The sequence below is a fragment of the Falco punctatus genome (genome assembly GCF_963210335.1).
Source record: "Falco punctatus genome assembly, chromosome: 1".
NCBI classification, from domain to species: Eukaryota; Metazoa; Chordata; class Aves; order Falconiformes; family Falconidae; genus Falco; species Falco punctatus.
In genome coordinates this window covers 125,973,596-125,986,305 of record NC_137580.1, presented here as the reverse complement: position 1 = coordinate 125,986,305, position 12,710 = coordinate 125,973,596, and the positions used below count along the sequence as shown (strand labels likewise).

Here is a 12,710-nt window from a genome sequence, read left to right as displayed (position 1 = left end):
AAATACATACATATATATTTACCTCTACGTATAGCTGAGTTTTGATTCCCTTCAGGTTCTTTTCACCCTTTAGCAGGGAGGAAGAATAGTGTCTTTATTAACCACGCTCATCCTCCTTCCTCTGCCTTGCTCGAGGCTTTTGTTTTCTATCAGCGATGGGGGCCGTGTGCCGGTGGCTGCCTGGATCTAGAGGGCAAGGTGAAAAAATACCCTAAAAAATACCCATAAAAATAAACCATTCCCCCGTGCCAGCGTGTTATTTGCACTGAGATTTCCGTGGCATGTAAAATAATTTTCTGCGTGAAATGTGCTTACAATTTGAAGATTGATACAAAAAGGAGAGGGCTGACATTTTTGCATGAAGCTATAAACATTAATTGGCAGGTATTATTAGGAATTTTTATAGTTGGGTCATAATCCCAGCCCTGCTTTTAGACCACCCAGCTTCTGTGTGTGTTTAATTTTTTAGAAAATATTTTAATAACCTTCACAACGTTCCGTATCTCCCTCCAGCTCTAGCCCTACATGAGATCAATGCAGCCGCGTCATTAAATCTTGCTTTATTTATGGGCGTGCCTATATGAATATGTAAAATTTAAATTATCTGGAGCCTGACACTGTTTAAAATAGAGTTAACAAGGGCTTACGTGAGGGTCGTCTTAAGGTATTTAAAAATAGGTGCTTCTGGTTTGTAGGTCTTAACTGAAGCCTCCTGGTGACGGTTGGAGCTGGAAGGTGCTGCCTGCAGCTCCTCGGTGCCTGCTGGGTGAGGATGCTCTGGGTTTCTGCTGGAAAACAGAGAAATTTCTGTCCAAGACATCACCTCTGGGAGCCGGCTCTGATGAGGTGCAAGCTCTCGCCATCCCTGCAAACTTTTCATTTTGTGGTGGTTGCCATTCTGCTTGTAACCATTGGGTGGGATTTCCAGGGTGCCTGGGGGCTGGGTGTCTGCAGGGCTTGGGGTGGCCCCTAGGGATGCAAAGACGCTTCTGAAAAAGGAAAGATGCTGTGAATAGTGGCAATGGCAGGGGTCCTGCCGCTCTACATGCTGCTTTTTAGTGCTGCTTTCCTCTCCTTATTTTATGCATGGGGAGACTGAGGCAGCTCCTGCTGCAGGGGCAGAGGGGCACCTCTCATGGGGCTGACCGTCTGCAGCCAGAGCATTGTGCCCCCTCAGACCAGGTCCCCACTCCCCGCCTGGCTGGGCAGAGCTGCCGGGAGCCCCTGCGGGTGTGGGTGATGTCACTGGCGTCGGACCTGGGAATATCTGGGTCTCCTGCTGGTCCCTTTCCTCGGGCATGAAATTAACCACAGTAAATATGACGGGGGAGCAATGCTGAGAGTGGGAAGTGACGTCTTCGTGCATTTATAAGTACCTGTTAATTTTTTAGCTAGGTAGACCATAACTGTGCAAATAGGAATTTGGCCGTGCGATGGATCCTGCTTCTCATTATGTCCCGTGGGAGCAAGCAGCAGGACAAGGGTAATTCCTCCCAGCTTGCACCTCCTGCCAGGGCTCGGTCACGTCTCCTCCTGGTTTTGCAGGTACCAGCCTCTGTGAGCCGCAGGCGGGCTCGGCTCGGCCGCCGCTGGCCAGATCCTGCCCTCACAGGTTGCGTTCACGCTCTTATCAGCAGGAGAAAGTGCTGAGGCTCCCCAGGCTTTTCCTGCTGCACAGCTGAGGTCAGAACACGGCGAAAGAGAGAAGAGAGCAGGAGTGCACGGAGCTCATGAAACATGTCTTTGTGCTTCCCGGATCGGGGGAGATGTGAACTTTTACCCTGTGCGTGAGTCTGACTCATAAATCAAACAGTTACATAAATAACCAGGCAGATAAGAATAAAGATTTTAAAACCTCAGAGGAATAAATAGTCTGTAGACAATGGGAGCCCTCGGTGTGATCCGGCGGCAGATACGTGCCTGCCGTACCAGAACAATGACGGCCGGCCAGCCGCGGCTGCTATCACTTATTGCCCGCCCCGGCTGACGTCGAGGTTTTGAACTTGCTTTTGCCGGCAGCTGCTGGCATTGGGGAATGGCTGGAGGCGGGTGTCGGGGCTTGTCTCCTTTTGGCTGAGCCCCCCTGGTTTCTCTGAGGTGGGGGGGAGATGCCCCAGCCCCATGGGGTATCTGAGCCCGGGCTGGCAGCGCCTGGTACCCGGTGTGACAGCCCTCGCTCGCGCTGTGCCGCACCTTGTGGGGTGTTGTCACACCCTGAGCCAGCTGCCCCCAGGACTTGCCTTTCACATGCCAGTCCCCAGTTTCCTCGGCCAAACGATAACAACTTGGTGGTCCATGTGGGGAGGGTTTGGGGGGGCAGTCCTCCTGGGGGGGTGCCGGAGGATGCAGCAACCGTGAGATGCTGAGGGGAGCTGAGCTTTGTGTTTGATGCTGGTTGGATTGGGATTTGGGAGGGGAGGTAGGACGGGGCCTCGGCACTTGTGCAAGTCTGGCCGTGTGCCGTGGCATGTGTGCCGTGGGCAGGACACAGGGCGCACCGACACACGGCAGGTTGGGGAAAGGAAAGAAAAACAAAAGAGTCCTGCGCGTTTTAGCAAAGTGATGTAACTTGAAGATGGAGCCAGCTCAGGCACGTGAACATGTTTGGATGCTTCATGCACAGACTCATCCCCGTCACCTCGGGGCGCAGGATGCAGCTGGCCAGGTGGCACAGGGGCTTCCCCATCCTGCCAGCCCGAGCCCTGCCTGAGCTGAGGTTTGCCAGAGAGGGGAGGTGGGTGGCAGCCCCGTCCTGGGCTGGCCTGGCACCGGTGGGGATTTATATTGGGAAAACTGGAAAATCTCTTGCTCTTCAGCTAAAGTTCACGTCCTGGCTGCTGTAGTCAGAGGCGAGAGCAGGTTTTATGACTTTGAACTTAGCTTACGTGCCTTTGGGATAAATTAAGGGTAAAATTTCCTAAAATTGTAAATGTTTACTGCATGCAGATCCAAGGTGGTGTGTATTTAAGGCTGGCGCTGGGCCAGCCGAGCAGATGTGATACAGACCAGGCGGCACGCTGCTTAGAGCCCAGGCAGTTGGGTAGGGAGAGGGAGGCAAGGGGCAGGAGGAGGTATGGAAGTGGCTACCGAGAGGAGCAGTGCCGAAATGGCTGAGTACCGCTGGAGCAGGTGTTGTTTCCATTGTGGCTGCCACACATGGCTCCAGCGCGGATCCAGCCTGCTTTCCCACTCCTGGCGCAGGCTGGCGTGGCTGGTGCACAGCCTACGAAACCACTCCAGCCTGTGCCCCTTGCCTCTTGTGCTTTTGTTGTTCTCATTGGAGATAGGTGTCCGTGCGACTGTCCAGCCCATTCCTGCCTCCTGATCTCTGCAGCTCTTCTCTGGGTTTGTGCCCCAAATTCCTTCCTGCCACTTGTCCTCTTCCCTTTGTTTCCTTTCAGATGTGCTGACTTTCTTTGGTGCCATTTGGAAAGCACCTTGCTCATGGCACGGTTTGGGAGGAGGCTCTGCTGTTGACTTCCAGATGACAACAGGGTGCCTGTTTTTGTCGGATTCCATTCAGATATAATTTCCAGTCTGTCTGTACGTCAGCGTAACTGGGCAATCATGCAGTGGCTACCAGCCTGCTTGTTTCTTTGCCACTGTGGAGGGGTCCTGAGGGCTTTCAGGCTCAAGGCATCGTGTGATGGGCAGCACATGCCGCATCCCCTGCCTGAGATGGGGGTACGTGCCCCATCCCCTGCCCAGGATGGGGGTACGTGCCCCATCCCCTGCCCAGGATGGGGGTACGTGCTGGATCCCCTGGCTGGGATGGGGGAGCACGTTCCATGCATTTCTGCGTCCCCAGGGCTGGTAGCTGCACTCAAGAGGAGGAGGCATAGTAGATTTGTATCCACTTTTTCTTTTTTTATTTTTCATGGGTTTGAGCATTTGAGATGAAAGATAACTGTGTTATCAAAGGGTAAATCTGCGGGAGTAACGTCCTCCTACCTGCTTTTGCAGATTTGACCTTTAAAATGCCAAGCACCTCAGGCAACGGAGTCACCAGGAGCCCCGTGTGCCCGTGGATGGCTCAGGGTGGGAGCACGTCCCCGTGACATGGGGGCTGGCAGTGGGGACCGCTGTCCCCCCCGCCACTCCCTGGCCGCCTCCAGGCGTGAGAGCCCCCCGTGGCGCCGGGGCTGAGCGTGCCGGCAGCGGTGGGGCAGGTGGGGCAGGTAGGGGAAGCGCTCGGGCCCGCGCTGGCCGCAGAGCTCCTTCCCACCTGCGAGCCCTGATCAAACACCTCGACGGGCGGCCCGAGTGGGAGCCATGATGTAATCTTGGGAACCCAAAACAATCGGCCCTTTCATGGCAAGACGATAACAATCAAAACAGTATGTAAGGGCCTGCCATGCAAGAATACACATGCACATTATACACTGGAGGGAATTGAAAGCCGTAGTGAAAAGGGGCTTGTTAAGAATATGTAGCCTGCTTTCATAATCAGTTTGTAAAAGAATAGGCCCTTGAAAACAAGGGTTTAGGCTTATAGAAGGCTTTCTGTGCCTTGACCTTGCAAATATGCAGAGATGCCAACTTTTTTTTGAAAGTGAACTTGAAGTCTCCCAGCGTGGTGCCATAGCAGTTGGCAGGCGAGCTGGGGGTAGGAGGTCCAGCCTTGGTACGTTCCCGGGGGACATGGAGTCTTTCCCTCTTGCCACAAGGAGCTGGTCCTCAGTGGAGCTCCACCAGGATGCCACGGTTTTACCTTTCCTTCCTTAAAACTGCAACACTGGGCTCTGCTGCAGAAGATCAGCCAGTGCAAGGGCAGAGCCATCCCGGCATCGCTGGGTCTCTGCAGAGCTCACGTGTAGACGGCACGTGTCCTAGTGGTATTTCTGTTCCCAGGTTGAGAAGGTTGTGGAGGACATCGCTGTTGTCACGGCCATTTTACAGATGGGGAAGCTGAGGGAGAGAGCTGGGAAAGGTAACATGTCCAATGCATGTTGGTTCCTGGTTCCTGGATCCTCGATGCTTCCAATGGCACCTGAGTCCGTTGACTCAGAGAAACAAATTTTCTGTTTCTGCCCAAACGGAGAAGACACCCAAGTGACATTCTCATGTTGGGCAGGGCACTGAGACCAATGCACGTTTGTAGGTTGGGGATGAGCCACAGATTATCCTCGTCTGCAAAATGTGTTCTAGCTGGGTCTGGGTGACCCATCAGGCCAGGTGGGATCTGCTTCTAACACCTCTCTATCGCTTATTCCCCACCTGCCGTCCCTTAGAGACCCTTAGGTCTCCGAACATTTCATCCTGATGATTTTCCCTCTGGCTGCGTTGGCTCGTCTCCCCATTGTCGTCTCCTCTGTGCCCAGTCGCTCACCGTGGGCAGCCGGTTCAGCTCCCCTGGGCCAGGCTGCTGCAGTCTGTCTTTGTGCATCTGTTTTACAATGTATTTCTTTGCAGTCAGGGGAAGCCTTCCAAGAATCCCCACCTATTTCCGTAATAAGGACGCCTTTGTTTTCCTCATGCACAATGCAGCTTTGATTCAGTTGCTTTCTCACCCGCTGTGTTGCTGCCAGCTCGACACGGGAGCTGCGGAGAAGGTGTGAGGTGTGCACAGCTCGGTGGTGAAGGGGGAGAGGAATGTCTCTTGGGATGGTTTTGTTTCACACTTGGGCCCTGGAAGTAAATCTTCTTTGCCATAGATCCTGGACTTCTCCCGAGACACTGTGCTGGGCAAACGGAGGTGGCCGCTGAGAGGCGAGTGGAGGTACCATTCGTGCAGTGAACCAAGGCAAAGCAAATAGGAAGGCTTAGGTGTTCCTGGCCTCCTTGTTGTCATGGAGTTATCCTCATCCTGGTGAGATTAGTGTCCCTGGGAAAGGCTCAAAAGGCCCCAAAGTCCAAGAAATATTTAAGCAGAGTTGTGGTGGGAGGAAGCGTTGAAGGAACGAGTGGTCTTAGGGGTGGGGGAGTGTGGTCTGGGCAAGCAGGAGACCTTTGTGGGGATCTGGCGGGGCTGGAGGCCAGGAGATGACATGGGGACCTTCTGAGCCTGATGCTGAGCCCAGAAGGTCCTTTCTGCCTGTGGGTGTCCCGAGGCAGGAGTAAGAAACCCCACGTGCAGGAACGCCTGCAGCCCGGCAGTGGGTCTCTGGTGGCCTGTGCCTCTTGCCGTGCTGCCGGCTGAGGCTTCGCGTGCCTGCGCCCCACGCCTGCCCCGACTGCCAGCACCCACGCGGCGTGATGCCAACACCCGTGTTTCTGGGGAAAACAGGTTAAAATCTTGACCTGGAAGGGGGCACACAGTGCTGCCTACCTGCCGAGGGCTGGGGACACGAGTGGCCTGGCCCCAGTGGGTTCCATGTTGGTGTGGAGCACACCGTGACCCACTGCACACACGTGTTTCTCGCCGTGGTGTGTGCATGCCGTGGCGCGTGGCACGCTGCGTGCCGTTGCATGTCGCTGGCCGTGGCGTGTGTGTGCCGTGGCACATGGCACGTTGCTCGTTGCAGCCCGTTGCTTGCTGTGCTTGCTGAGCCGGCTGCAGCCCCATCCCCAGCACGTGCCAAACCCGCTGGGCATCTGGTGCTGCTGGGGAGGTGGCCCAAGCTGTACGGCTGGGGCTGGTTTTTGCTTTCGGGGAGCCCGGATGGGTTTTGCTAGAGGTGTGTGCTGGAGAGAGAGGGGAGCAGGGGCAAACCCGCCCACCTGGGCTTCTCTGGCTGGATCTTTCCCTGGGGTACGTTCCCCTTCCTCCTGCCCCTCGGGGCTTTCTCTCCCCCGGGGCTGCTGCAGGGCAAGGGGTCAGCGCGGGCTTCCCTCCTCCCGGCGGGACCGGGGGCGAGGGGGGGGCTCACCACCCTTCCCGTACAGACCCCTCCATTCACACCTCCCTCTCCCACCCCATTAATTTGTTGTGGTCGGGGCCAGTAATAGCTGCTTTGTGCGAAGGCTAGGGAAGGAGGAAAAAAAACCAACTCAGCACACAGACAGCAGCTCCAGTGTTTTCTAAAAGGGATGTTTTTCCCCCTCCGTTCTCTCTCTCTTTCCCTTGAATAATGTTTTTGATTGTAAGAGCCTGTCCTGGTTAGGGAAACCCACAGCCTCTCCCCCTTCCCCTCCCCTCTTCTGTAAACCCTGGTAGAAGTTTAAACAACCCAGAGAGATTTTTCTCACCAGTCTTATTTTACTAATAGGAAACAAGTGTTTAAAGCAGCAAAGGGAGCTTTCAGCTGCTGGCAAAGGAATAACTGACCTTGCGGGGAGGCGCTGGGGTCCCGTTCGGAGCCGTGGGCTGGGGCAGGTCGCAGCCCAGCACCTCCCTGCTGGAGCTTTGAGCCCCCCGGGACGGTCACACTCTTGGTGTCCCCCCAGGGACAGGCTGCGGCTGCCTCCGCTGACACACACCAGTGAAGCCACGATGGGAGAAATGCTCCAAGTGTGGAACAAGTTCCCGTCCGCTCTCACGGAGCTGCTCAACCTAAGGAGCGCACGCCGTAAAGAAACGAGCCCCATTTGGTTTGGTGCCTGCAATATTTTTGTATCTTGGGTGAAGGAGAAAACTCCCTATCCCAATTTCTTGATTTCCACCAAAAATCAAAACCGAGGGGAAGGACCGTTCCCAAGGCTGGAGCAAATACCAGCTGAGGATGGGTGACGGTGTGGGTGGGGGGTGCCGAGAGCACCCCCTGCTCAATGAGGTGCTGGTGCAGGGAGCTGGGGTGCAGAAGAACTGACAAGCCCTCCCACTGGAAATCCAGCTTTCGTGACCGCCAGCTCTTCACAGAGCTATTCCCGGTCTGGATCAGCTCTGGGTGATGTGCTGGTCCCACCATGGGGTTGCTGGTGGGAGAGGCTTGGGCAGGAGAGCAGCAGGTGGGTGCTCTGAAGGTGGGTGCTGAAACAGGGTTTAAGTATCAACTGGGAGGGGGCAAGCAAGGAGAAACCTCACCTCGTTCTCTGCACTTGGCTGTCTCTTCGAACCTCTTCTGGCTGTCCTTCAGCTGTCAGCTCTAAGAGCTGTGTTGTCTCCTGCTGGGGACGTGAGGCTTTACTTGGAGCGGTTCAAGTTCACCGTGTCTGCCTGCCTAACCCCCTTTGTCAGGCTTTTTCTCTCTTGTGCCTGGAGAATCGGTCCTGGCAGCAGCCTGCCTCCTCCTGTGTTGCTTTGGTGATGGACAGACTGGCTCTCCCCTCCGGCTGGTTTTGGCTTTGGAAGTCCAAGTGCTGCCTTTCCATGGGATGCGAGAGGGGAGAAAAAAGAGAGAAAGCAAGCAAAATCCTGTGGCTAAAACGTGCTACTCTTCTGACGAGCCTCAGGGCTGTAAGGCAGTGGTTAAGTATGGTGCCAGTGGGAGCTGGGGCAGGTTACAGGAGAGGGACCAGCTCCCCCCAGGGCTGTGTTGGGGTCCCTCTGGCAAAGCCCCCCCCCAGCAGGGGGGAAGCTGTGATCCCAGGAGTGCTCCAGGCATGATGCTCAGAGGGCTGGAGCACGTCTCCTGTGCAGACAGGCTGAGAGAGCTGGGGTTCTTCAGCCTGGAGAAGAGAAGGCTCTGGGGACACCTTAGAGCACTTTCCAGGGAGCTGACAAGACGCTGGAGAGGGACTTTTTACAAGGGCCTGTAGTGACAGGACAAGGGGGAATGGCTTTAAACTGAAAGAGGGAGATTTGGATTAGATATAAGGAAGAAATTATTTATGGTGAGGGTGGCAGGACACTGGCACAGGCTGCCCAGAGCATCCCTGGCAGTGTCCAAGGCCAGGCTGGACGGGGCTTGGAGCAACCTGGGCTGGTGGCAGAGGGCTGGAATTAGGTGATCTTTAAGGTCCCTTCCAACCCAAACCCTTCTGTGATTCTACGAAATGCCAAGGCCCGGGGATGCTGCAGCTCCCGGGAAGCTTGGATTGGAAACGCCTCGTGGGGCCTCCCTGGATAAGCTTCTTCTCTGTCTGGTCTCTGTTGCTCCCAGGGCTGGTGCTGATGCTGGTGAAATGCTGTGGAGCTCTTTGAAGATGAAATTTGCTGTGTTCATGTTAAATATTAACATGCCTAGCCCCAGGGCTAGGTGCACTTCCATTCAAATGGCATACTTTAATAATGCCTTTTTTTTTTTTTTTTTCTTCTTTCTTCTTAGCTCCCAGCAGCCTACCCCAGGCTGTACTTTCCACTAATATATATATATATTTATGCTTTTTTTGTGTGGGTAGGAACTTGGCCATTGGGATTGGGATTCAGAATTTCCCGGAGGGCCTGGCTGTCAGCTTGCCTTTACGCGGTGCGGGATTTTCAACATGGAAAGCGTTCTGGTAAGCTGAGCTCCTCTTCACCCATGGACATGAGAGCCCTCTGCCAGCAGCTCCCGATGAGCGCGTACCTATAGATCTCATCCCTGTATATGTTTGCATGTCTCTGTCATTGAGCTGCCCTTGGGCTGGGCTTACTCCAAACCTGCCTGGTCCCCTCCTACATCACGGAGAGCTGCTGCCGGGCGCGCTGCTGGTTCCCAGCTTTGCGGAAGGGCGGTGAGCGCTGCCCTCTCCCTCCGCAGTGCCTGAGCTCCGGTCCGAGCCTCCGGTTCCCAGGGGATGGATGGATGGGTGACCCTGGCAGGTCACCCCATCCTGCCTCAGCTGCCTGTCGAGTGCCTGTGGGGAGCTCCCAGATCCTGCACTAAACAGGTTTTTGTTTGGTGGGATTTTTTTTTCTTCATCATTTTTCTTTTATTGTGTTTTTCCTCTTACTTCACTCCAAGCTGGATTTCAAACCCACTTTTTCTTTTTTCTTTTCCCTAAGGTGAAAAAGCCAAGGGCATGAACCCTGCGAGCGCAGGGCTGCGTTCCTGCCCGTGCACGTGTGCTCAGCCGGGTGATGGATGGGAGGGCAGGGGGGCGGCTTGGAAACTGCTCCCGCCAAAGCTTTGTTTTCTTTTCCTCCCACCCACCTCCAATGCAGTAAGCGCAGCTGGTGCTGGGACTTGCACCAGGATTGCTGCTGCCGGGAAGGGAGTTCCCATGGTCCGGAGAGTTAAAACAGTCCTAGAGGGAAAGACAACGAGGGGGAAGAGCACAGTTTCATCCTGGTTGAGGCTGTGGCCAGATGGCCTCTTTGGGATTGAGCTATGCTGTTGGAAATGTTTCCTCTCTGACCCATCCCTGCTTGCAAGCTGGATCCCCAAGTCCTGCAGAGCTCCTGGGGGAAGGAATCGGGTCGTGCCTTAATTCCCTTCCTGGAAAAAGCAGCTGGGTTAGGGCAAAACACCTTCATTGCCCGTTTAAAATAACCTGGGTGACTTGGCAGGGTGGCCAACCTGCTCCTGGCCACTGTGGCACTGGGGAAAACAGTGGGGCCGGGGAGTACAGAGCCCGTCAGCTCCGCGGGAAGGCTGTGCCACCCATGTGCCAGGTCTGCGGTGGCTTTTAGTCTCGGTCTTTTGCAGGTACGGGCAGCTGAGCGGCATGGTGGAGCCCTTAGCTGGCATCTTTGGTGCCTTCGCCGTGGTGGTGGCGGAGCCTCTACTCCCCTACGCCTTGGGCTTTGCTGCCGGAGCGATGGTCTACGTGGTGATGGACGATATCATCCCCGAGGCGCAGACCAGGTGAGGCCCCTCGGTGACAACCACGGAAGGCAGATAGACACGGGGGAACTGGAAGATCCCTTCCCTTGCCTGGATGAGATACAAAGCAGCGTTTCCCCCATCCGAAAAGCCAGTCCCAGGAGCTGACACCCTCCCCTTTTCTCCCTGCAGTGGCAACGGGAAGCTGGCGTCCTGGACTTCGATATTAGGATTTGTGGTGATGATGTCCCTGGACGTTGGGCTGGGGTAGGGAAGCGTGCCGTTCCCCAGGAGAAGACTTCAGAGCCATTTGTGCAGCGGTGTTTGGAACTGGACACACGTTATCCTCTAGATTTTTTTTGTATATATATTTTTTTGGATCTGGTTCGGTGTTGATTTCCTATAATTTTATATCTCTTCCTCCCTTCCAATGTCATGTTGATGGTTTTCAAAGCACAAATACGGGTGGTTCCGTGCAGGTCCTGGTTTCCTTTCACCACCAGATTTTCTTTTCCTCCCAGGAGGGTCGCTGGACCCCCCGTTGGCCAGGCTGCAGGTCACCCTGTCCTTTCCCTGCCACGCTGGGCTGGTTTCTGAGTTAGGCCGCTCTGGGTTTTGGCCATCTTTGTTCTGTAGAAGATTAGAAATTTGATGTCGCGTGTTTAAGCTGGTCTGTGGTTAAGTACCAAGGCATTTGGATGGAGTAAACTCCTCACAGAGCCTCAACTTGGCACTGTCCTGGAAGGGCAGGTGGAAGGTGTTAGGGCCAAGGTAACACGTACAGTCCTCTGTGGGATCGCAGGTCTCGTGTATCCCGCTGGGCCTTGGGAGTGTTTTAGGGTATTTGTTTTGATGGATGCAAACAGTCCAGGCAAATAAAAATGAATTGTCTTGGGACCTCTGTAAGAGGGAAATGTCATTTTTTCCTGAGTTTATCTCCTAGGTGGGGCATTGATCCACTGCACTGTGTCCAATATCCCAAGGCTTTCTCTGAAAAAAACCCCAACAAACAAACAAATGGGAAGGAAGAATTTTTGCATTTTCTAGCATGTACTTTTTGAAAAGGCAAGATGTGGTCACGAGTGTTGTCGTTGATGTGCTGCCTGAGTGGTGCAGAGCGGGATGTGTTTCCACATGAGCCCGTGGCTGTGTCTGGCCTTGCTGAGCGATTGCTGGTTTACGGCTGCTGCTTCCAATGGTTCATAACTCCCCAGAAAACCAGCGCAGGGCTTTCCCAGCGGTGGCCCTGGTCGCGCTTCACCCCACAGAAGAGCTCAGAGCTGAGCCAGGACCTGAGCGTGCTGGGAGCCCTCGTCTCACTGAGCAGCGTCAGGATGAAATAATTCATCAGGGTGAATTAATTATCGTACCTGAGGAGCCAGAAACGTGCACCGTGTGTACCTGCCTCTTCACCCTTTGCTTTTCAAGCATCTCTTGTTGAACGGCTGTTCCCAAGCAGGCAGGATTAGTCCCTTCCAGGCTGAGGAGCCAGCCTTGCCCGTCCCTCCCTGCGCCTGCTGCAGGCTCAAGCGAGGAGCAAAATGCCGAAGGTGGAAGGATGCTGTGAACCCCACCTCCCTCTTCGCTAGGGATGCTCGTGTCTGTGGTAAGAAGGGCTTCGTGAGTCCCCTCAGCAGGAATAACTGGATTGCCTGGCTGCTGCCTGCATCTCGGTCCCTCCATGGCCGTGCAGCTCTCGGGGGAGCGAGGCTGCGGGTGGGGGGGTCAGGGACCACCGTTCCATCCTGCTGGAGAAGCTGCAGGAAGGGTGGCCAAAGGGAACGGGCTTGAATAAGCTAAGCTAGAGCCATGCATTTCTGTTTGGTTCATTTATTTTATTTTTTTGGTTGGATTTCATTTGTACTTCGTGTGTCACTCTGGATGATACAAAACTACTGTTTGCCAATGGATTTGACCTTTTAACTGTGATTGTTTTCAAATAAATGGGAAATTCAGAGTTTGCTCTGATTTATTTTAATGCTGTAAAGCCATACTTTTGCTGCTTCTTCCTCTGTTCTGCTACGTTTCTTTTCTCCAGCTTAATTGTTCCTGGCTTCTCCAAGGTCCTGCCTCTCAACCAGGATGGCAGCCTCTTCAGGGAAGGAAAAAAACGGGGAAAAAAAGCCGAAGGCAGCTTTGCAGTGCCTCATCCGGGCACCCATGAGTGTGTTTTAGCGTTCACTGGGTTTGCTGCAGCCGACCAGC

At 54.5% G+C, this 12,710-nt stretch overlaps 1 protein-coding gene across 2 annotated transcripts in view; it reads left to right on the top strand.

The window, feature by feature from the left end:
- The window catches only part of SLC39A11 (solute carrier family 39 member 11), a 98,470-nt gene extending 86,008 nt beyond the window's left edge, over positions 1–12,462 (top strand). Inside the window, exons 8-10 of one of the 2 annotated variants that reach the window (XM_080387029.1) lie at positions 9,160–9,258; positions 10,389–10,547; positions 10,698–12,462. In XM_080387029.1, the coding sequence (XP_080243155.1) occupies positions 9,160–9,258; positions 10,389–10,547; positions 10,698–10,776 (337 nt within the window). In that variant the 3' untranslated portion in view covers positions 10,777–12,462. Of the gene's footprint in view, positions 1–7,326; positions 7,625–9,159; positions 9,259–10,388; positions 10,548–10,697 lie in introns of those variants that run through there. The other variant, XM_080387030.1, reaches the window with a different exon arrangement.
- The last annotated feature ends 248 nt before the right edge of the window (positions 12,463–12,710 follow it).